The sequence below is a fragment of the Pantherophis guttatus genome, chromosome 8 (assembly GCF_059756535.1).
Source record: "Pantherophis guttatus breed Tessera chromosome 8, ASM5975653v1, whole genome shotgun sequence".
In the NCBI taxonomy this organism is placed as follows: domain Eukaryota; kingdom Metazoa; phylum Chordata; class Lepidosauria; order Squamata; family Colubridae; genus Pantherophis; species Pantherophis guttatus.
The window spans coordinates 71,451,477-71,476,283 of NC_142070.1; the positions used below are offsets into that span (position 1 = coordinate 71,451,477).

At 41.6% G+C, this 24,807-nt stretch overlaps 1 protein-coding gene across 13 annotated transcripts in view; it reads left to right on the forward strand.

The window, feature by feature from the left end:
* The window catches only part of SPATA18 (spermatogenesis associated 18), a 44,353-nt gene that overhangs the window by 10,873 nt on the left and 8,673 nt on the right, over positions 1–24,807 (forward strand). For 6 of the 13 annotated variants that reach the window (XM_087875317.1, XM_087875308.1, XM_034411325.2 and 3 more), the window contains 7 exons: positions 422–540; positions 5,973–6,068; positions 11,733–11,867; positions 14,495–14,732; positions 17,758–17,916; positions 19,394–19,566; positions 22,454–22,577. In XM_087875317.1, the coding sequence (XP_087731443.1) occupies positions 422–540; positions 5,973–6,068; positions 11,733–11,867; positions 14,495–14,732; positions 17,758–17,916; positions 19,394–19,566; positions 22,454–22,577 (1,044 nt within the window). The remainder of the gene's footprint in view (positions 1–421; positions 541–5,972; positions 6,069–11,732; positions 11,868–14,494; positions 14,733–17,757; positions 17,917–19,393; positions 19,567–22,453; positions 22,578–24,807) is intronic. The other 7 variants (XM_087875311.1, XM_087875313.1, XM_087875315.1 and 4 more) reach the window with 4 other exon arrangements.

Below are 24,807 nucleotides of genomic sequence, written 5' to 3' on the forward strand. Positions count from 1 at the left end.
TTCCCCTGGAGTGGGGTGGGAATGGAGATTTTGCAGTTTCCTTTCCCTGCCAACCCACCTAGCCACGCCCACCAGGGAAGGATACTGCAAAATCTCCATTCCCTCCCCACTCCAGGGGAAGGATACTGCAAAATCTCCATTCCCACCTCACTCTGGGACCAGGTTCTCCGAACTACTCAAACTTTCCGCTACCGGTTCTCCAGAACCTGCTGGATTTCACCCCTGGTTGCAATGCCTGGATGAAAAATCAATGCTGGTGATTGTGTTGCAACCTCACAACATCTGAATTTTTGCTTGGCCATCCTTGCACCCCACATTAAAATTAATTCAAGATATCTGTATAATTCCTCCCAACATTTCTGGGATATATTCAAATGCCCCTTTCATGTATAATATTTGGACTCTGTATACCTGCTTGTAGGAATCCCTCGAGAAAGACAGACTGCTGAGGGAATTAAGCAGCGTTCGGAGCTTTGAAGTTGAACAGCTGGAAAAAGAACTGAGTGCCACACGGTTACGGCTGAATTTGGTGCAACAAGAGTAGGAAAAAAACCCCCTTTTTTTGTCCTTCTTTAAGTTGAAAATATTGAATCCTGTTGTATACAAATAACTTTGCAGTTATTTACAAGCAGAGGACTTCCAGGTATGATGGGACACAACAGGCAGGATTTTCAGCCAGTGTGGCTAGATTTTATTTTTTTAATCCTGTCTTTATTGTTTTTTTAAATAACTCAGGATGGCAAACATACAGATAGTCTTTGACTTACAACCATTCATTTAGCCACCAAAGTTATAATGGTACTAAAAAAAAGTTAGTTTCAACTGGTCCTCAAATTTATGACCATTGCAGCATCTCCAAAGTCACGTGATCCAAATTTGGGTGCTTGGCAACTGGCATGAATGTATGATGGTTGCAGCCTTACAGGGTCATGGGATTGCTATTTGCGACCTTCCTAGATGTTTTGCAAAGTCAATGGGAAAAGCCAGATTTGCTTAACGTCTGGTTGATTTGCTTAACAACTGCAATGATTCTCTTAAAAACCATGGCATAAGAGTCATAAAATCCAGCATGATTCTCTTAACAACTAGTTTACTTGGTAACAAATTTTGCTCCAGTTATGGTTGTACGTCAAGGATTACCTGTATTTAATACTCCTCCTTCCTCCTATTTTCCCCACCACAATAGATGAGATGGTCTCAGAGAGAATGACTGGCCCAAAGTCATTCAGCCAGCTTTCAGACCTAAGGCAGAACTTGAATACACAGTTACCTGATTTCTAGTCCAGCACCTTAACCACTACACCAAACTACTCCCCCCCTCCTCCTCCTCCTCCTCCTCCTCCTCCTCCTCCTCCTCCTCCTCCTCCTCCTCCTCCTCTTCTTCTTCTTCTTCTTCTTCTTCTTCTTCTTCTTCTTCTTCTTCTTCTTCTTCTTCTTCTTCTTCTTCTTCTTCTTCTTCTTCTTCTTCTTCTTCTTCTTCTTCTTCTTCTTCTTCTCCTTCTCCTTCTCCTCCTCCTCCTCCTCCTCCTCCTCCTCCTCCTCCTCCTCCTCCGTTTTTTGTCATCTCTATCAATCTGGAAAATGCCAAACGAAAAAAGACTGCTTGACATAATCTGGCATGTGTAGATCATATTGTACAATGCAAGGTGCTTACTATACAATTGATGTAACTGCTTTCACTGACTGAAAGTTAAGGTATTTAGTGGGGATGTGATGTGTCTTTTAGTCATTCTTGGTTTCTGTTGACATTTTGGACAAGTCCGTACAATTCTCTCAGCAACATCTTTGGAAGTGGTTTGCCATTGCCTTCCTTCTAGGGCTGAGAGAGACTGACTAGCCCAAAATCATCCAGCTGGTTTCATGGCTAAAGTAGGGTTACAACTCAAGATTGTCCAGTTTCTAGCACAGTGCTTTAAACCAGGGGTCACCAATCTTTCGGACCTCAGAGACCACTAAATTCATAATTTTAAATCCCACGGACCACTAATATGATTTTTAAAAAAAGATAAATAGTACTTAGTGCAATATAAAAAATGCAAATAATTTTTCTGCAGACCACTAAAATTTTCTCATGGACCACTAGTGGTCCAAGGACCACCAGTTGGTGACCACTGCTTTAAACCACTACACCAAACTGGTTCTCAGCAAGTTTATACAACAAGTTGATATACCTAGAGATATAGAGGGGGAAAAAAGCATCTATAAAGGGATTCTCAGATATTGTAGAAAAATATAGCCATTTCCTCATTTTCCCTCAAATAGAAACAATTTTTTTTTAATTTTCATATGAAGGAAGAAAAATTTTTTTGATTCCTTGCAAACTTCATAAATTATGAACTGGACATCAACTATAATTATTAACAATTGATTTATGTTTCTTTATGAGGAGCATATTATATTCAAAAACATCTTGAATTCTACATATATTGTGAGCAAAAGTGACCTAAACATAAATCAATTTATATGGACTTAAATTCTTCTAGAGGGAAAACTACAAATATTTACAAGCACCTAATTCTTTAAAAAAAACAAGTAACAAGAAATGCTGCCTTTAAAAAAAAACTTATAGTTTGTAACCTTTATTGAGCTATTTATTTCTTTTCCAAGATATTTTTAACATAAAATGCAGCAAAACTAACTCATTTTGCCCTTTATGTAATGGGAACTAGTTTTGTGTAAATGTCAATATATATATATATATATATATATATATATATATATATATATATATATATATATATATATATATATATATATATATATATATATATATATCTTAAAATAAAACTATTTTAAGATCTATGAATCTTTCATACAATATATATGAAAGATTCATAGATCTTAAAATAATTTTATTTTCTATTAGGAAAATAAAATAGGAATATTTCCCTTTGAAACCGTAAAAACACTCACATACTGTACTCCAAAATAAAGTACGTTTAGTAATAATATATTTCAGAATCCTTACAAAATTGAATTCAAGTTTTCATGCTTGTAGTATGGTAGAAGCTGATTGGGGACACCTGGTGGTGGTGGGGGAATAAACATATAGTCTGATACATTAAATGAGGAAAATCTTGTTAAATATGTGAACATTTCGAATTATTTAGATCATTACAGCTGATCTATATAAAAGACCCTGAAACAACATGGAAATATCAAAAATTAGATTCTTATATTATAAAACATCCATCATTCTGCATTTCTGGTTTTCCCATCCTTGAATTATGTTAATCTATTTTTATATATAGGATGTTTGTGGGACCACAGGATGTTGGTTAGTCTGCCTGGATATGTTTCTTCATGCCAGGCAGGAATGTCATGGACTAAAAGGCACTGATTTCCCACAATTTGGATTAAATACCATAGTTATTTTTATTATCTATTTATTTATATCCCGTTTTATTATTTTTACAAATAATTTAAGGCGCCGAACACACACACACAATACTATTCCTCCTATTTTCCCACGATAACAACCCAGTGAAGTGAGATGGGCTGAGAGAGAGAGTGACTGGCCCAATGTCACCCATCTGGCTTTCATGGCTAAGGCAGGACTTGAACTCGTGGTCACCTGCTTTCTAGCCTGGTGCCTTAACCACTAGACAAAGCTGGCTTTACAGTTTGACTTAAGAGTTTTAAAATATTTGGATAAAGTAAATGACAACTAATTAGATTTTCTTATTGTCTTGCACTACAAAGTGATGTTCGTAACAAATCAGCATCAACAAAAGTAGGATGGAAAACATAACATAAAGACTAACAGTCAAAAGTGACATAAATTGGTACTTGTTTCAATGTCCTTAATAGGAAAAGCAATTCCAGCACTAGTTTCAGATGCAAATTTCCAGTAAACTACACAGCTGGATGGAAAATAGATCAGCAAAGTGGCTGAGGCAATAGAAATTGAAGCTACATGTACTATATAGGATGAACAAATGTCCAATAAACTGCACAGTAGGATACACAGCTCCTAGCAGAGACAATCACGCAGCATCTAAAAACTACAGAACTCCCACATATACAACCCAAAGTTTGGATCTGGACACAATCAACATCTTCAAAGGAATAAAATTCACAAGGGAAAAAGAAAACAACAATATAATACCCTTCCTGGATATCAGCAGAGGAAACGATGTCAAATTTTAAATTCAAAACAACTGACAATAACTACCCCGTAAGTGTTCCATTGTCAAAGTAACAACCCAACCTCCCACAAGAGGAGTTGTGTACAAACGCACTACATCAGAAAAAGAAAATAGACCCCTTATACAACATCGACAAAAAAGGATACTCATACGGTTTTATTGGAGCCTGACCCTCTACGGCACAAATGACGCAAGCGATAAAGAGAATAATACACTCAAAACATCTTAGAAACTACAGCGGACTGCTACAATCGTATTGCATTATCGTGGCCCACTAACTAAAGCCCTCCAAAACATGTTAAGTAAACCCAAAGACCCAGCAGCTGAAAAAGACAAAACGGGAATACTCTACAATATACAGTGTAAGGATTATAACAGCCACCAGACAGAATAGTTCCATGAACACCAGCTAGCAGTTATCCCAATGGTGGTTTTCAAGAGGCAACTGGACTTTCTGGTTTTTTCTTTGAAGATGTTTCGCTCCTCCTCCAAGAAGCTCCTTCAGCTAGCAGTTAGAAGATACTGTAAATGAAAACTCCTTAATCTTACAACACAAGGACAGACTCAACCATACATAGTTTTAGCCAGGGAAACTTTGAGCCTCCCAGACAGCCATCAATAAACACAGAAAAGGCAAAACATTCAAAAGAAAGAACAAAAAAAAAAAAGCTAAGAAGGAAAAAATAACTGGAACATCTATCTCCTCTTCAGCAACCAAGCAGGGATGAACTTCAGACAAGCAATCAAGCAGAAAACAATAGCCTATCAAGCACCAAGAATTCAAGCTAGATAGACTAGACTAGACTAGACTAGACTAGACTAGACTAGACTAGACTAGACTAGACTAGACTAGAATTGAATTCTTTATTGGCCAAGTGTGATTGGACACACAAGGAATTTGTCTTGGTGCATACGCTCTTGGAGTACATAAAAGAAAAGATACATTCGTCAAGATTCATAAGGTACAACACTTAATGATAGTCATAGGGAAATCTATATTCTCCTCATTAATTCTCAACTTGTGAGTAGTTGGAAATTGTAACTCTCTTGAGATTGCTGAATCATACTTAATGATGAAGGATGTTGAGAATTGGAATTACAATTATATCAGGAGGGCCACAGCCTCACTGTGCTTGTGTCAGCAAGTCCAAGAATCACAATTTTAGAAGGCAACATATTTTAAATGCACACTGTGTTTGGGCAAATAACACAACTTTCTTGAGTCTGTCAGAATTCCATGCATCTTAACCACTTTCTTTTGTTGCTCAGCTGATCAAACATCAGAAGACTTGTTTCCTATTAATAAATTAATTCCTTAAAATAGCTTTGATCTCCTTTTTTTAAATCACACTTAGCAAGAATGATATTTTCCTTCTGTCAAAAACATATGAATTTGCTGAAGATTGTTAGAGTTGAGGAAGGTTTGAAGGAGGAACACAGATTTTACTGGAGGGAAATCTTAAGTTTGTCTTACTTCTCAATGCTCCTCAATGTATGTATAGCAGGATAGCGGGACAGATTGATGAATAAATTTGAAATATATGTTGTAGACATTTGCCTGGAATATTAAAGTGTGTTTCTGTGTGTGTGAAAAGTAAAGACAGTCATCGTGGCAGATAAATTACATTTAAAATGAGAAGGTTATCTCTGTTTACTTGAACATGTAGTAATGGAGATAGCTCTCCCAAGAGATTTATTGGGTCTGCAGTTTTAAAGACACTGCTCCATATTTCATTGGGGGGGGGTTCATATTTTTTTCAAACTAGAAAAAAATAGTGTATTTACATTTAAAGATATATCTTTGGATATTACATTCTCTTGCAGTCTGACAGAAGCTAAATTGTCTCTTGAAGACACAAAGACCAAATCAGCTACTACTCTTTTGGCAGCAGAAGACGAAATTGTTCAGCTAAAAACAGAGTAAGGAAAAAAAAAAAAACACCTTATCATGGAGGGCTATTTATAACTATTACCTATTTGTCAAAATTTTAAATTTTTCTAAAGGTTTTAGATTTTTTCATTTTACAATGGTCATAATTTATTGAGCTGAGTTGCTTTTGGACAGATACAGATGACTTTTCTTACAAGTACCTGTTTTTGAATATTTAGTATGTAAAAAGAAATATATACGATGCCTTACTTTTTGAGTGAAAGAAATGGAGCAACTTGTTACAATATGATTTTAAACTAATTAAGATGCCAGGGTTACAAACAGTCAATCTCAACTTCAAAATCTCAGTACAGTCTGCAAATCTTAGATCGAGGGTATCAAACTCACATTGTCACGGCAGCATCACGTGATGTATCAGGACTTCCCCCCCCCTTCGCTAAACCGGGCATGGGCGTGGCCAGCGCATGACGCATCCAGCTTGCAGGCCGGGAGTTTGACAACCCTGTCTTAGATTGATTAAAAGAAACCAGATCAAACCAACAAACACGTTTTGTGTGCTCTGTGGCCTTGAAATAAAACCAACATAGTTTTATTAGGTTTCTATCCTAGAGTATCACAAGTACTTGATTGGCCAAAAATATTTGGGCATATTCCTTACATTTACACTCTTCTGACTAAACAGATAGAGAAAACTGATGCTGCAAGGCTCTTCATAGAATCATAGAGCTGGAAGAGTCCTTGGAGGTCTTCTAATCCAACCTCCTGTCCAGAGCAGGTGACCTTATCCCATCATGGACAAAGGGTTGCCCAATCTTTTCTTGAAAACCTCCCAACGACGGAGCACCCACAATGAAGATGAAGCATCTTCATCTGATCTCATTTGATCTCACTATCTCATCACCTTAATCCTAAAGTGTTTCTGCATAGTTTGAGATAAAATTCTAGGCTGTTGTTTGTTTGTAGAGCATCATTGCATTGCATTGCATTGGCATCCTTCAGTCTCAAAAGACTATGGTGTCGTGCTCTGGAAAGAGGTCCTAAAACAGCATCTAGTGTGACTAAAAAGGCCAATTCGAGAGTGGCAATCACTTCCACACTGAGGGCAGATATATTCTGTCCCCTGCCCAGCCCCCAGATTTCGCTGGCTCCGGGACTGTCTCTTTGCCTCAGCCTGCCTTTAAAAATGTAATGGTTTTGTTAACTGTTTTCTGCTTTAGCATTTAATGCACTCGTTCAAGTTATTTTTCACTGAAGTTCTTCAAATGTTTAATATCTACTTATCTATTCTAACATAATTGGAACCTTCTATATTGCATTTCTAAACATTTTCCTGGCAAACACATGGCATGATTTTTGTAATTCAGCTGCTCTGCTCTATTAATAAGGACACAGATCCTCTCCACATGTGGACTCCATAATCCTTTACCGTTGGCTAAACTGGCTGAGACTGATGGGGGTTGAAGTTTAAAACATCACATGGACAGTAGATAGGCTAATTATTTTTTTCCAGATGGTGAGGTGGGTTCCTCCCGGTTCGGCCCGGTTCAGCCGAGCCAGTAGCAGTGACGATATGACGTCACTGAACCGGTTCTCTTTGTTCGGGAGTTGGGCCCTCCCGCCCCCGCGTTATTCTTACCTTTTATTTGCCCCCACCCCCAATCTATTGCTGCCTCCCGAGTCCCAGCTGATCGGCTAGAAGGAAAAAAACTGTTTAAACTCTTGCCGCGGGGCTTCAAAGGGCCGCCCTACAGCTGATCAGTGTTAAAAGCAGTGTGGTGGTAGACCGATGGCTCCAAAAACAAATGGGTTTTTGGAGCCCAGGCTCCTTCCTGTCTCAGTTCCTATTGGCTGACCCAGTTGCTATGCCTATTCATTGGCTGACCTTGTTACCATGTCTCTATTCCAGTTCATGACAAGTATGAAGCCAGTCTTCTTCCAGGTCCTATTCCAGTGATGGCGAACCTTTTCGGCACCGAGTGCCCAAACCGGAACTCATGTGCATGTCCATGCGCCGGAGTGCCGAGAACCTGAAAACCAGTTGGCCAGTGCGCATACATGCGCCAGCCAACTAATCTTCTGGTTTCTGGCACTCTCATGCACGCCAGCTAGCTGGTCTTTGTGCGCACCAGAGCACTGGAAACCTGAAGATCAGCTGGCTGGTGTGTGCATGCCTGTTTTTTGGCCTTTTTTTCATGCCATTTTCAGGCCATTTCTCCGGCCATTTTCAGGCTTTTTTCCGGCCGTTTTCTGGGCCATTTTTAGGCCATTTTCTGGCACTTCGGCGCCCGCGAAGAGCAGCTGGTGACAGCGCTGTTGGCTTAGTGACCATTTGAAGTTACAACAGCACTAAAAAAAGGTGACTTATGACCATTTTTCACACCATTGCAGAATCCACATGGCCACACGACTTACATTTGGATGCTTGACTCATATTTATGACGGTTGCAGTGTCTCGGGGTCCCGTGATCCCCTTTTGCAACTTTCTAACCAGCAAAGCCAATGGGGAAGCCAGGTTCACTTAGCAACGGTGTTACTCATTTTAACAACTGCAGTGATTCATTTAACAAATGTGGCAAGAAAAGACATAAACTGAGGCAAATTTCTCACTTGGCAACATAAATTTTGTGCTCAATTGTGGTCGTAACTTGAGGAGTACCTGTAATTTCATACTAAATAATTTTCATGAATTTAGCAAAAATAACACAACCAAGTGAGACTTTATCTTCTAATATTAGGCTGGCCTTACTTATAAAACACTCCATTCCAAAGATGGTGGTTGTTGTATTTTTTACATTAAAAAAAAAACACCCTGTATATTGCTGGAATGGAATTGGAAAAGTTATTGTCTTAGAGCAGGGGTGGGCAAATGTGGCCCTTTTACAACCTGTGGACTTCAACTCCCAGAATTCCTGAGACAGCAGGAATTCTGGGAGTTGAAGTCCACAGGTTGTAAAAGGGCCACATTTGCCCACCCCTGTCTTAGAGAGCTCTGAAAGTTTTTCTATTATATATCTTTAGATATGTATGACTTTCACATTTTTAAAGATCAGAGTTAGAGTTTATTGGCGTATGACATTGAGTTGTCAAGGGGCTGATTGAATGCTGGAAGTTTTCCGTCATTCTGTTCATCATATTCCACACTGTGATTTTAGCAGCCATTGTACTGGAAACTTCTGAACTATTTCGCCTGTGTGCTTCTGTGATGTGTGCAGCAGGGGTGAAATCCATCAGGTTTTGACAGGTTCTGGAGAACCGGTAGCAGAAATTTTGAGTAGTTCGGAGAACCGGCAAATACCACCTCTGGCTAGACCCAGAGCGGGGTGGGAATGGGGATTTTGCAGTATCCTTCCCCCAGAAGTGGGGACGGAATGGGGATTTTGCAGTATCTTTCTCCTGGAGTGGGGTGGGAAATGGGGATTTTGCAGTATCCTTCCCCTGCCACACCACTAAGCCACGCCCACCAAGCCACACCACACCCACCAAGCCACGCCCACAGAACCGGTAGTGAAAAAATTTGGATTTCACCCCTGGTGTGCAGTATTATATTTACTCAGTATTACATTTATTTTTATATGTAGATTGTCGGTGGTTGCTTTGAATCCAAGTGGGTAAAGAAAAATCAGCCAAAGATATGTGGGGAAAGTCGAATTTGCTTGCAGGATAGTGCAATTAAACAATGGTGTGAAATTTTTTAAATGCCTCCTGTTGATTTTTAACGATGTAATCAAACTTATCAGAATCTTGATAAGAGCCTTGGTGGCGCAGCAGACTAAAGCACTGTTAAGTAACACCAGCTGCCTCCAATTACCGCAAGTTCAAATCTCACCAGGCTCAAGGTTGACTCAGCCTTCCATCCTTCCGAGGTAGGTAAAATGAGGACCCAGATTGTGGGGGCAATAAGCTGACTTTGTATAAAAAAAGAACACCGCTTAGGGGCCCCCGAAAGCCCTACTAAGCAGGTATATACAAAAGTATGAAGGCTATTGCTTAACGCATTGTAAGCCACCCTGAGTCTCCGGAGAAGGGCGGCATATAAATTGAACCAATAAATAAAATAAATAAATAAATACAGTCATAATTAAATAGAATTGTTAAATTGTCCTGCAATAAGTTGCTCCATGGCAAGATGGCTGTGGTGAGTTGTCCTGCAGTGAATTGGCTGTGATGAGTTGGCGGTGGCAATTTGTCCCATTCTGTATAACGCATCCCATTCCATTTGAAATCAGTGGGGAAACTACTTATACGGAGCCTCATATGATCGATAAGAGAGGGATAGAGGCTCCCTGTGTAAAGGGAGTGGGAACTTTCCTTGGATTGGAAGGTAAGGCCTATATCAGGGGTCAGCAACCTGTGGCTCCGGAGCCACATGTGGCTCTTTGGGCCCTCTGCTGTGGCTCCCTGTCAGGTGATCCCACCATTGGCTGGCCCCGCCCCTCGCCCTCCCCTCCCAGTCACTCCTCGCCTGGCCTGAGAAGGTAAGGGCGACGGCGGGGGATGGAGAAGCGGCCAGGGCAGAGACAGAGAGATAGATTGAGAAGGGGAGAGAGAGAGAGACAGAGAGAGAGAGAGGGAGGGAGGGAGGGAGGGAGGGGGAGAGAGAGATATGTCAAAAAGATAGTGTGGTTCCTGTGTTTTTTAACAACTGGTTCTCTATGCTAATGACCGGCTGGGTAGGCGTGGCTGGGGGGGGTGTCATGTGACTGGTGGAAGTGAGTGACATCGAGTTGGCCACGCCCGGTGGCTCCCGGTGTTTTCTGTGGGAAACGGGTCCAAATGGCTCTTTGAGTATTTAAAGTTACGGACCCCTGGCCTATATATATAAAGGGGAGTGGGCTGGGAAACCAAGGAAGAGAAAAGGAAACACACCTTTGTGCAAATGAGTAGGATTGGGCAGAGTGGGATAGGAAGACTCGAGTATTGACGGGCAGTAACTTTTGAGTTGACAAGACTAGCTGCTTTCTCCTACCACTTTTGGAATTCAAGTAGATTGGAAGCCTGGGTGGTTTTTTAAATACCTCTAAACAACATGATATGCCTCAATGTTTATAATCTTATAGCTAATAATAGAATGCAGCAGGGTGGATTTGATTTAAATCGAGTTGATTTAAATCACAATTTAAATCATGATTTAAATCACTAGTAAAAAGGCTTGATTTAAATCAACTCGATTTAAATCATAATTTTTAAAGAGCAACTGTCATCTCTGCTACTCCTTTGACCACTGTTGACTCACCGATAGTCCCAGTGTTGCAGAATATACAGCCTCCTGCTACATAACTAAGCTCCATTTCATGCTGAATAAACTAAATTATTTATGTATCTTAAATAGAAAACTATCTTATGGTAGATTTTTACCCCAAAAGTTTTTTATTAAAATAAATTCGATAAAAATCAAAAAAATCCGATTTAAATAAAAAAAAATCTGATTTTTTTGATTTTTTTAAAAAAATCATTGATTTTTATCCACCCTGGAATGCAGAAAGTTCCACATGGCTCTTGTGTGGCTAAGGGATTTTTTTTTTTTAAATGCTAAGGTTTACTTTAAATTGTGAGGATGATTTGTCATCTGTGTAGCAGAAACTCTTGAATTACCTCCCGCTTACCATTTTTTAACCTCCCATGCAGATGTTTCACAGAAGGCAGAACATTATTTCAATATTTCATTTTATCTGATTTATTTTTTTGTGGTTAAGCCTAAAGGCTTCTCGGGCAAAGTCAGATAGCACTTTGGAGAACCTAGAACAGCTGGATGAGTATGAGAATCAGCTTCAGACGTTGAAGGATGAAATTGCTATCCTTCGGGCTGAGAAGTCTCTTCTTCAAAGCAGGTAAGGACTTGTGAAGTTTTGGGGTTTTTTTTTTGCAGTTTATGACAGCCAAAAAGTGAGCTTCTTTTCTCAAAGGGATTCTTCTTTAAGTAGATCTATTCCTACATTCATTTTATTTATTTATTTATTTATTTATTTATTTATTTATTTATTTATTTATTTATTTACCGCCCTTCTCCCGGAGGACTCAGGGCAGTGTACAGCCACAAATAAGAAACATAAAATACAAACATTAAAAACAATTAAAAGAATATATATCTATTTGGCCCCATAATTTAAAAAGTGACAAACCAATTAAAAACATTTACAAAATTTTTTAAGCCAGCCCGGCTTGCTGGAAAAGGAATCTCATTAGAGATTCTTGGTCTTCCTCTATTCCAGTGATGGCTAACCTTTTGGTAGTTGCGTGCCAAAAAAGGGGAGCACGGGGGGTTGTGCGCGCGTGTGCCCACACCCATAATTTAATGCCCCCCTGGTCCCCTATCTCCCCACACATGCATACACTACCCCCGTACATGCGCGCATGACACCCTGTGCATGTGTGCACGACACTCCCCCGCGTATGTGCGCACGACACCCCCTCACACCCCATTTTGGGCCTAGCAGGCCTCCATGAAGCCTCCAGAGGCTGGAACTGGCCCATTTCCAGACTTCTGGTAGGCCCGTTTTTCGCCCTCCCCAGGCTCCAGAGGCTTTCTTGGAGCCTGGGGAGGGCAAAACAGCCTCCCCCCCCAGAGGCCCTCGGGAGGCTGAAAATGCCCTCCCAGAGCCTCCACGCGAGCCCTGTACTTACCTGGCATCCAAAACAGGCTGTGTGGAGACTCCTGAGCGGGGAGGGGCTGCATGGGTGGAGCCAGCCAAAAATCAGCTGACCGGCACACACATGTATGCTGGAACTGAGCTAGGGCAACGGCTCGCGTGCCCGCAGATATGACTCCACGTGCCACCTGTAACATGCGTGCCATAGATTCGCCATCATGGCTCTATTCTATTTGTGATGGACTGGAGAAATGGTTAGATGTTTTCTGGATGAAGAAAGAATGTGTAGATAACAGAATAACAGAGTTGGAAGGGATCTTGTAGGTCATCTAGTTCAATCCCAGCAGGAGACCCTACTCCACCATTTCTGACAGATGGCACTCCAGTCTCTTCTTGAAAGCTTCCAGTGATGGAGCACCCACAACTTTTGAAGGCAACTTCTGTTCCATTGGTTGACTGTTCTCACTGTCAGAAAATGTCTCCTTATTTCTAGATTGAATCTCTCATTCCTTGTCTGGCCTTCAGATGATTTGGAAAATAGGTTGACCCCCCCTTCTCTTTGTGACAGCTCCTCAAATATTGGAAGATTGCTATCATGTCTCCCCTGGTCCTTCTCTTCACTAGACTAGCCATGCTTAGTTCCTGTAACCGTTCTCCATATGTTTTAGCCTCCAGTCCCCTAATCATCTTCGTTGCTCTTCTCTGCACTCTTTCTAGAGTCTCAACATCTTTTTTATATTGTGGTGACCAAAACTGGATGCAGTACTCTAGGTGTTGTCCTACTAAAGCTTTATAGTCTGGTATTAGTACCTCACATGATCTTGATTGAATCCCTCTGTTAATGCAATTTAGGATTGCATTGGCTGCCGCTACACACTGTTGGCTCATGTTTAATTGGTTGTCCAATATGACTCCAACACCCCTCTCACAGTTACTGCTATTAAGTCTGGTTTCTCCCAATCTATATATGTACTTCTGGTTTTTCTTGCCTAAGTGTATGACTTTACTTTTCTCTACACTGAATTTCATTTTGTTAGTCAGGGCCCAGTGTTCAGCCTGTCAAGTTGTTCTGTGCTTGAATATTTTTCCTATCTCTATCCAGTTTCCCACGGTCTGAAAAGCTCATTACAATAATTTATTTATTTATTAAATTTATACACGACCCGTATTACCATGGAGAGCGATACTGGGGATTATTATATTTCCTTGATCTGGGGAAGGAGGCCATATCCATAGATTTGCAATTCAGTTACTCTTGCCTGTCAGTTCAAGATGGAACATCTTCCCCCAAAGAGAAAGAATCGTATCTACTGAAACATATTTTTTTAAAAAAAAAACATCATTAAACATTTCTTGAATTTGGGAATATTCAAGAAACTAATTTGATGCATCAAAGTGTACTAGAATCAAAAGCAGTAAAGTATCTCACTATGATTAAAAAAAATTGGATCATTAACGTAACTTTATAAGCAATAATGATAAAAATGGCTGGTGTTTTAGTAAGACCAATAGAAACAATAATATTATATTCCGAAATTTATTTTTTTTAACTAGAGGTAATCCTCAACCTATGACCACAATTGAGCCCAAAATTTATATTGTTAAGTGAATTTTGCTCCATTTTATGACTTTTCTTGCCATGCTTGTGAAGTGAATCACTGCAGTTGATATGTTAGTAATTTGGTTGTGAAGTGAATCTGGTTTCCCCATTGACTTTGCTTGTCAGAAGGTCACATAAGTCACATTTTTCAATGCCGTTGTAACTTTGAATGGTCACTAAATGAACTGTTGTAAGTCGAGGACTATCTGTACTTGGAGCAAAGGGTTTGTAGCAGTAAAAATTTTGCCCTTCGGCAAATCTGTTTCAGACTTGCACGGAATCGATCTTCTTCTCCGAGACTTACCCGAAGTAGATCGCCTAGTCCACCTCCAGCACGAAATTTTTCGCCCAGCCGAGGGAGACTTACTCATGCTTTGCGCCACACTCGCCTTGTGGAACGATTCAATGACATTTACTCTCAGGAACGCCTAAACGCTCAAACTCTCTTGAGGAGCTACACAGATGATCTGGAAACGGTCCAGAGAATAATCTATACCGCTGTTGTGGTATGACACGCAAGTATTTTTTTTAATGCCATTCATACTCATTACTTTGATAAGTGCAAATGGATCATAAACTGATTAGAACAGTGATGGGTTGCTCCCAGTTCGGTCCGGTTCTATAGAACCAGTAGTAAAACCAGCGGGAGGCTCCGCCCACCCACCACAATGTCATCATGGTTGACCTGCGCATGTGCAGAAGTTTCTGCGCATGTGCAGAAGCGCGCACATGCGCAAGAGAGAAGCGAGAGAGAGAGAGAGAGCTCCTGCTGCAAACCGGTAGTAAAGGTAAGTAGAACCCATCTCTGGGTTAGAAGCTTCAGTGTTGGAACTCCTGGAGTTCCAGATTTCATAATGGAAATCTGAAATGTTGATGTTGGCTCAACAATATGCTTATTGGAGATGTTTTATGAAGAACTAGTTCAATTGCACATGAAGCATAAGAGCCATAATAAGAGCCTTGGTAGTACAGTGGTCTAAGGCACCCTGTTATTAAGCTGGTTATTAAGACCAGATGCCTGCAATTACTGCAGGTTCGAATCTCGCCAAGGCTCAAGGTTGACTCAGCCTTCCATCCTTTCTAAGGTAGGTAAATTGAGGACCCAGTTGTGGGGGCAATAAGCTGACTTTGTATAAATATACAGAAGAATGAAGGCTATTGCTTAGCGCATTGTAAGCTGCCCTGAGTCTCCGGAGAAGGGCGGCATATAAATTAAATTAAAAAAAAAAAAGCAGTGGTGGGTTCCTCCCGGTTCGGCCCGGTTCAGCCGAGCCGATAGCGGTGACGATATGATGTCACTGAACCGGTTCTCTTTGTTCAGGAGCTGGTCCCTCCCGCCCCCCCACCCCCCCTGCGTTATTCTTACCTTTTATTTGATCCACCCCCAATCTATTGCTGCCTCCTGAGTCCCAGCTGATCGGCTAGAAGGAAAAAAACTGTTTAAACTCTTGCCACGGGGCTTCAAAGGGCCGCCCTACAGCTGATCAGTGTTAAAAGGCAGTCTGGTGGTAGACCGGTGCCTCCAAAAACGAATGAGTAGACCAGTACAGCTCTGCAAGCAGTTAAAAGCCTGGTAGACCAGTACCTCTGCTAAATCCTAAAGAATTGTCACATGACCATCAAGCCATGCCCACAGAACCGGTAGTAAAAAAATTTAGAACCCACCCCTGACATGAAGCCTCCACCAGATAATTTATAAGTGGCCACTGCTGGCTTGCTTAGAATTTATTTTATGAACTTGTATTTTTTATGCCCTTTAAAGAAGATCCATGGTTTGTTTCTCTGATTAGTTAACCCAGAAGTCATTAGCAGCTGCCTGAAATCTCTGAAACAAGCAAATAGCTGGCATTGGCTACTACCGGTAAAAAGAATAGCACTTAGCACTAAGACTTATATACCGCTTCACACTGCTTTACAGCCCCCTCTGAGCAGTTTACAGTCAGAATATCACCCCTAACAATCTGGATCTTCATTTTACCCACCTCGGAAGGATGGAAAGCTCACTCAACCCTGAGCGGTCCAGATAGAACTCCTGGCAGTCATCAGAATTAGCCTGCAATACTGCATTCTAACCACTAGGCCAGCAATAGCTAGTATGCATCCTTGAATATATCATTACAAATTATACACCACCTCAGTTGGCATACCATATACAGTAGTGGTCAAAATTGTGGAAACGTTTTGGGAAAAGTGTATTTTATAAAACTAGCTAATAACATCACCTTTTTTGGGGGGAGTAGTACCATAAAATTATATATCAATGGAAAGATAATTTAATCAAGAATGTAAGGCAATAACTTTTATGAAGGATTTGCTATTAGAATAGCAGGTACAGTATAAAGGAGAAAAGTGAAATGCGTAGAAAAAACGAGATATACAATAATTATCACCATAGGAAAAACGAGATGTACAAAAATTATCACCATGTCAGTTAATAGTTGGGTAACCTTTAGCATGTAGCCTTACAATGTCTTCCCATGGAGTGAACCAAGCCTTTTAGTTCTGCAGCTGTTATAATGTGAAACCAAGATTGAAGGATTGCTTCTATTAACTGGGTTTTATTGCTGGGTGGCTTCTGACTAACAAGGCTCCATAGATTTTCAATTAGGTTAAGGTCTGGGCTATTCCCAGGCCATTCCAGCAGTGGAATAGGATTATCTTGAAACTCCAAAAAAAAAAAAAAAAAAAAAAAAAGTGGCGTTATTAGCCATCAACCCTCAAAAATACACTTTTCCCAAAAGGTTTCCACAATTTTGGCCACTACTGTAGTATTTGGGTTGCAAACATCAAGATGGCCATTAGCTGGCAGGAAAGAACATTTTCTGTATCTTTACTGCCATCTAATGTTTGTCCAAATGTTTGCAGCATAGATACTTTATCTTTACAAGATTTTGAAAAAAAAAACAAGAATATACATTGTGTTTACCTTTTATTAATTAGATTATTTTAATTTAGTTAACTTTAATATGGATCATTAATTGTAAAAAATAAAGACTGTCCTTATTTTTTCTCCATAAACATACCATCTAGGGGTGAAATCTACTTACCTTCCTTACCAGTTCGGAAGCACATACGCTGCGTGCATTACATGCGTGCACAGACCTGCGCATGCACAAAAACTGTGCATTCACAGAGGGTAAAAAACACTTTACTTTCTGGTTAATACCAGGAAGTAATGACACACAGGCAGGTGGGCGGAGCTTTGCTCCGCCATCGCTACCGGATCGCCGAACCACCGGCCAAGATCACTACTGGACCAGGCGATCCAGTCCGATCCGGGAGCATTTCACTCCTGATACCATCTATACGTGGTGTTTTGCAACCACTAATCCTATTTGCATCATTCTGTAGATACAAATACGTTTTTGTATATATTTTTTATATTATTAATCAGAATTTTTAAAGCATTGCATCAGTATAACAGAGTTTAAAATAGCATAGATTAACAACTGGGTAAGCTATTTTATCACGAGATTCGATTATCTGTATTGCTTGGGCATCTAAATTTAATTGCTCTTCTCTCCTTTGCAGGAGTCCTTCTACGCAGCAAAGAAGGCCTTCAGACAGTTCAAAATGCGCGTTAGAAAGACACTCTCTCTCAGTTACTCAGGGCCTGAACCCCTTGAAGATATGGTGATGGACTATATCATTCGTCAGGAAGATCTGTATGATGTTCAGTCCAGCGTCAGTGTAAGTCTGGGACAAAGTTATATTGCTCAATAAAACACTGCTGCTTTCATAAACTGCATCTTCAAAGCAATCTACGAGGACAATTCCATACAGACCATTTTACAGTAGTACAACCTTACTGTTGAGAGCATGAGTCATTGTTGTCAGGATATTTTTTCCCCCAAGAAGAGCCACAAGTGGTGTAGCAGACAAGGCTGATGAAGTGTTTCCCAGCCATGGCCTCCACCTGCTGATTTCTAATTAGAAACTATGGATTTTGGTGAAGCATCTGAATGGTAGTCTGGGTTGGAACTATGTCACTGGATATCATCAGCATACTGTTGGTATATCTCCCAAACTGATGGATTTCTGTTCTGACCTACGCTTCCTTGAGTAGCAAGAAGCAGAGTCTTAGTCCCGGTAAAAACCCCTTTTATTTACACGACTGTGAATTACGTACATTCACAGTCAGCACGGCTTTGCAAACAGTCTTTCAGAGGCATATTTATTAACACGCCTTATCTCGCTGGGTAGGCTGCCAGATAACTTAGTTTCCAGAACTTTCCACTTCGGCAAAGACCGACTGAACGAATTGTTTCCTGCAAAAGCCCCCTCCCCGTTCGCTCCTCTTTTGTTTCCTATGGGAGGGGCCAATCACCTCCAAGGTGTGGCTTTACTCCTGAGTCGACCCTGCTTTCTTAGTTGTTCTTGTCTTCTGGCAGCTCTGGCAGCATTACTACCAGTTCTGTGGGCGTGGCTTGGTGGGCATGGTGTGGCTTGGTGGGCATGGCAGGGGAAGGATACTGCAAAATCCCCATTCCCTCCCCACTCCTGGGGGAAGGATATTACAATATCTCCATTCCCACCCCACTCTGGAGCCAGCCAGAGGTGGTATTTGCCGGTTCTCCAAACTGCTCAAAATTTCCGCTACCGGTTCTCCAGAACCTGTTAGAACCTGCTGAATTTCACCCCTGATCTAGGAGTGTTTGGAAGACGGGGTGTCAAAAAGGCAAGATAGCAGCCATAACCAAGTGATTGAATCTTTACCCCTTTACTTAGGATGCATTAGAAAGGGGGCAGGGCTTCAGTTCTGGTTTCATGGCTGCCATCTTGAGCCTTCAGATATCTCTGAAAACATCTCGATTCCTAATTATGTCTGACTCCATTGTCTCTCCAACTGAATAACTGCGGCAGCAGAAAAAATCTTTAAGTCAACCCTTAAAATAATTTTTTTTAGTGAAATAGCACATAGTAACCACTTCATTCATTTAGTTAAGTTCAATGAAAAGTATTACAACATAGTTTCTGATGGATGCCAGTATGTTGATGATGTGAATTTGGAAAAAAAAATAATTAGGAAGCCACTTGATCTTAACCTGGTCATTCCGTCATTTTGTGTTCCAGTTTCAAATGGCCTATCTGCATTTGTTGCTTTTTGGGGGGGGGCGTAATTACTTTTCTGTAGGAAATAACCACGCATATTTTTATATGCTTTCAGGAAGTCATCCGTGCACTGAACATCAGTCCTAAGATTTCTCTTCCAGGAGTTGACTTCATCATGATCGGTAGTTTGATACGAGAGTTATGCCGGATAGCTTTTTCCATGCAGACTCTGGATCCTCCTCTGGATGTTTCTTTTGGTACAGATGGAGAGCTGTTCAGCGAATACAAGTAAGGGAAACAAATCAGGCATGTTCTGCATTCCTAATAAAAAAAAACAACCCCCCAAAAGATGCAGAGGCACATTCACCTCCCTGAATGGAGACGCGATAAATTAAAAACCACACTCAACGTGTAGCCCTTAATGGAACTGCACCTACATGCAGGGGTGGGATTGAAAAATTTTAGCAATCGGTTCTCTGCCCGGTTGCTGGATGAGCGTGGCCATGGGGGCGTGGCCTAGTCAGCTTCCAGCACCGTGGTGGTGGGGGGAGCGTTTTCGCCCTCCCCAGGCTCCGGAGGTTTTCCTTGAGCACCCAGGAGGTTGAAAAAAGGCCTCCCACGAGCTCCGGAGGCCCTCTGGAGGCCAGAAATGGGCCCGTTTCTAGACTTCCAGTACTTCCAGTAGGCCTGTTTTTCACCCTACCAGAGCCTCCACGTGGGCCCTGCACTTACTTGCCATCCAAAATGGGCTGTGTGGAGACTCCTGGGTGGGGCCCGGTGGGCGGGGTCAGCCAGTCCTTGCAACTACCGGTTTGGCGAACCAGATTAATACTAGCATCCGCTTCGCCTGAACCGACTGAATCCCACCTCTGCCTACATGGAGGAAGTAAACAATGGGGTGCCCCAAGGCTCCGTTTTAGGCCACATCTTCATAAACGATTTAGATGAGGGAACAGAAGGGGAACTCATCAAATTTACAGATGATACTAAGCAGGCAGGAATAGCTAATACCTCAGAAGATAGGGTCAAGATCAGGGTGGATTTGATTTAAATCGAGTTGATTTAAATCATGATTTAAATCATGATTTAAATCACTAGTAAAAAGGCTTGATTTGAATCAACTCGATTTAAATCATAATTTTTAAAGAGCAACTGTCATCTCTGCTACTCCTTTGACCCACTGTTGACTCACCGATAGTCCCAGTGTTGCAGAATATACAGCCTCCTGCTACATAACTAAGCTCCATTTCATGCTGAATAAACTAAATTATTTATGTATCTTAAATAGAAAACTATCTTACGATAGATTTTTACCCCAAAAGTTTTTTATTACAATAAATTCGATAAAAATCAAAAAAATCTGATTTAAATCAAAAAAATCTGATTTTTTTGATTTTTTTTTAAAAAAATCATTGATTTTTGTCCACTCTGCTCAAGATTCAGAAGGATCTTGACAGACTTGAACACGGGGCTCTGTCTAACAAAATGAAATTCAATGGTGAGAAAAGTAAGATTTTACACTTAGGCAAGAGAAATCAAATGTACAGGAATAGAATACTGGCTCAATCCCAGTAATTGTGAGAGAGATCTTGGAGTCCTAGTGGACAATCACTTAACGATGAGCCAGCCGTGTGTTGCAGCTGCCAAAAAAGCCAATGCAATCCTAGGCTGCATTAACAGAGGGATAGAATCAAGGTCACGAGAAGTGATACTACTACTTTAAATGTTTGTTAAGACCACACTCGGAATATTGCATCCAGTTTTGGTTGCCACAATTTAATAAAGATGTTGAGACTCTGGAAAGAGTGCAAAAAAGAACAACAAAGGTGATTAGAGACTGGAGGCGAAAACATACGAAGAACGGTTGCAGGAATTGGGTATGTCTAGTCTAGTGAAAAGAAGGACCAGGGGTGACATGATAGCGGTCTTCCAATATTTGAGGGGCTGCCACAAAGAAGAGGGAGTGGTCATCCTATTTACTAAAGTACTAGAAGGCAGGACAAGAAACAATGGATTGAAACTAATCAAGGAGAGAAGCAACCTAGAACTAAGGATAAATTTCCTGACAGTGAGAACAATTAACCAGTGAAACGGTTTGCTTTCAGAAGTTGTGGGTGCACCATCACTGGAGGTTTTTAAGAAGATACTGGACATCCCTTTGTCTGAAAGAATATAGGGTTTCCTGCTTGAGCAGGGGTTCAAGTAGAATACCTACAAGGTCTCTTCCATCTCTGTTATTCTGTTACTTCTGCATGTTATTTAATAAAGGTAAAGGTTCCCCTCACACATATGTGCTAGTCGTTCCCAACTCTAGGGGGTGGTGCTCATCTCCGTTTCAAAGCCGAAGAGCCAGCGCTGTCCAAAGACGTCTCCGTGGTCATGTGGCCGGCATGACTAAACGCCAAAGGTGCATTGAACACTGTTACCTTCCCACCAAAGGGGGTCCCTATTTTTCTACTTGCATTTTTTACATGCTTTCGAACTGCTAGGTTGGCAGAAGCTGGGACAAGTAATGGGAGCTCACCCCATTACGCGGCACTAGGGATTCGAACCGCTAAACTGCCGACCTTTCTGATCAACAACCTCAGCTTCTTAGCCACTGAGCCACCGCGTCCCATTTGCATGTTATTTAGGGAACGTCATAACACCAAGAACGTAGAATTTTGGCATGCTATTTTCTATGCTTTTTTACAAGATAGACCAGACTAATAAAATATAGGTCAGGATTACTTTTATTGCGATGGCTGTAGGAACAAGAGTTTTCATGTGAACCTGTCTGAGATGTTTCTCAAGTTACTGCTTTGGCTCAGGCTTAAGTTCCCCTTATCTGATCACTATCTTGTTAGCAGCTCTTTCCCCCTGTCTGTCAAGCCATTCTTTATGCCAGGGGTCCTCAAACTTGGCAGCTTTAAGACTTGTGGACTTCAACTCCACAAGTCTTAAAGCTGCCAAGTTTGAAGACCTCTGCTTTATGCCCTCCGTGCTTGCCTACAAGGAGACACTTGACATTTTATTGCAAGCATCATCTGACACTTTTCCCTTAGTCCTCATGCCAGAGTAAATATGAGAATTGTTCCGAGTGCCCTGGGGAAACACGAGATGGACAGGTGATAACATAAGGGAAGCTCCTACCTGCAACCTCAGCTGTAACTGAATTTCTTTTGTGTCCGATTAGGTACCGTCGCAGCTATGATTCTGATTTCACAGCTCCACTGGTGGCTTATCATGTCTGGCCAGCTCTCCTGGAAGAGGACTCAGTGATTGTGAAGGGAGAGGCCGTAACTAAAAGAGGTGCTCTGGTAGGCTTTTAAAATGTTTAAACGTAGAGGCTGAGACTCCCAAAGGTGCATTTTTTTTCCTCAGGAGGCAACTGGACTTCCTTGTTTTTTTCCTTTGGAAGATGTTTCGCTTCTCATCCAAGAAGCTTCTTCAGCTCTGGCAGGATAGTGGGCAGTGGTGGGGGGCGAACTGGTAGCAGCGGCGGTGGGAGGCTCTGCCTACCTGCCCAGATGTCATCAAAACGCTCTGCGCATGCGCAGAAGCACCATGCGCTTGCAAAGTGAGCCCACGCGCCCGCGCACTACCAATAGTGAACTGGTAGCGCCAGGATTTGAAACCCACTGCTGATAGTTGTTGTGACCCAGGCCCAAGTAGTTAGTATTAAATACAAACAGTTCGAAAACAAACAGACTTTATTAGAACAGCTGAGAATTAACTCATTCTCAGCGTAGTCCAAACTAAATTAAAGCAAATTCTTCAAAACACCATTCCACAATTTATCACCGACCTTGGTATAATTAGGCAAACTGCCAAAGGCTTTTCTTGGCAAAAGTTCAGAAGCAGAAGACACCGACAAGAAATGAATGCAGTGAAACAAGAAGCAATTCTCTCAATGTTGTTTTCCGGCAAAGAGGCCAAGAGTCGTTGCTGGTCTTTTAAGCCTTATGGGGGGGCCAATCATCTCTTGGCCTTACTCCCTAGTCGTCCTCTCTGCTTTATCTGCTCCTGCCTTCTGGCAGCTCTTCTCATACGTGCACTAGAAACAGGCTCCTCCTGTTCCTCTGCCTCTCTACTGTCAGCCTCTGGAGGCTCCGAAGTCCGCACCTCACTCCCCAATGGCCCTGGCCCCACCTCTGCCTCTGACACAGAGCCCTCATCCCGGCCTTCCCCAGCCTCCAGGACTGGCCCATGTTCTTCCTCAGCCTCATCGCTGTCCGACTCCGCTGCCATCTCCGCAGGCTGCTGGCGGACCACAACAATAGTGGGGAACGGAAGGATTGATTCACTATCCTATCAGAGCTGAAGAAGCTTCTTGGATGAGAAGCGAAACGTCTTCCAAAAAACCCCCAAGAAAGTCCAGTTGCCCCCTGAGGAAAAAAAAAACAACTTTGGGAAATCCATGACCTGGATGACGGAGAATCTCTACAGACTCATAGAGGCTGAGAGCTCTCCATTGGGTGTCACATGCCACAGATGGTATTAACATAGGAGGGTCTGAAAGGGACAATCAAAAAAGGTCACATTTATGATACTGAACTTAATTTATTGTTCAGCCCTATTTGCTCCAAAGGAAAACACTCTGAGATTTAAAACAATCTACCCATCCACAAAAGGAAGCGTTAGACCGAAAAGGATTACAACTCATACAGAAGTCCCAGCAATGCTCAACATTCCTCCTTTTCAGTCTACTTTCACCTCTCTGCTTAAGGTGTCTATGTACAGGTAGACCTCGAGTTACCACAGTTCGTTTTAGTGACCGTTCAAAGTTACAATGGCACTGAAAAATATGACCGTTTTTCACAGTTATGACTTTTCCAGCATCCCCCATGATCACGTGACCAAAATTCAAACGCTTGGCAGCTGGTTCATACTTATGACCGTTGCTGTCTCCCAAGGTCGTGTAATCATCTTTTGCAACCTTCTGGCGAGCAAAGTCCATGGGGAAGCCAGGTTCGCTTAACAACCAGGTTACTAACTTATCAACTGGACTCATTCACTTAACATCTGAGGCAAAAAAGGTCGTAAAATGGGACAAAATTCACTTAACAAATGTTTCACTTAACAACAGAAATTTTCGGATCAATTGTGGTCGTAAGTTGAGGACTACCTGTACTTGCACATTTATATAACACTGATAGGTTCCCAGGGGTGAAATCCAGCAGGTTCTGGAGAACCCGTAGCGGAAATTTTGAGTAGTTCGGAGAACTGGCAAATACCCCTCTGGCTGGCCCCAGAGTGGGGTGGGAATGGAGATTTTGTAGTATCCTTCCCCCAGGAATGGGGGGGGAGAATGGGGATTTTGCAGTATCCTTCCCCTGGAGTGGGGAGGAAATGGAGATTTTGCAGTATCCTTCCCCTGCCACACCCACCAAGCCACTCCCATAGAATCGGTAGTAAAAAAAATTTGGATTTCACCACTGATAAGTACCTTCAGAAAAGTGCACACCAAGAAAAACTAGCCCAGAACCAAAAGACAAATGAATATTAACTGAGTTAACAATGGCTGATTAAAATAAAATGGCCTATTTA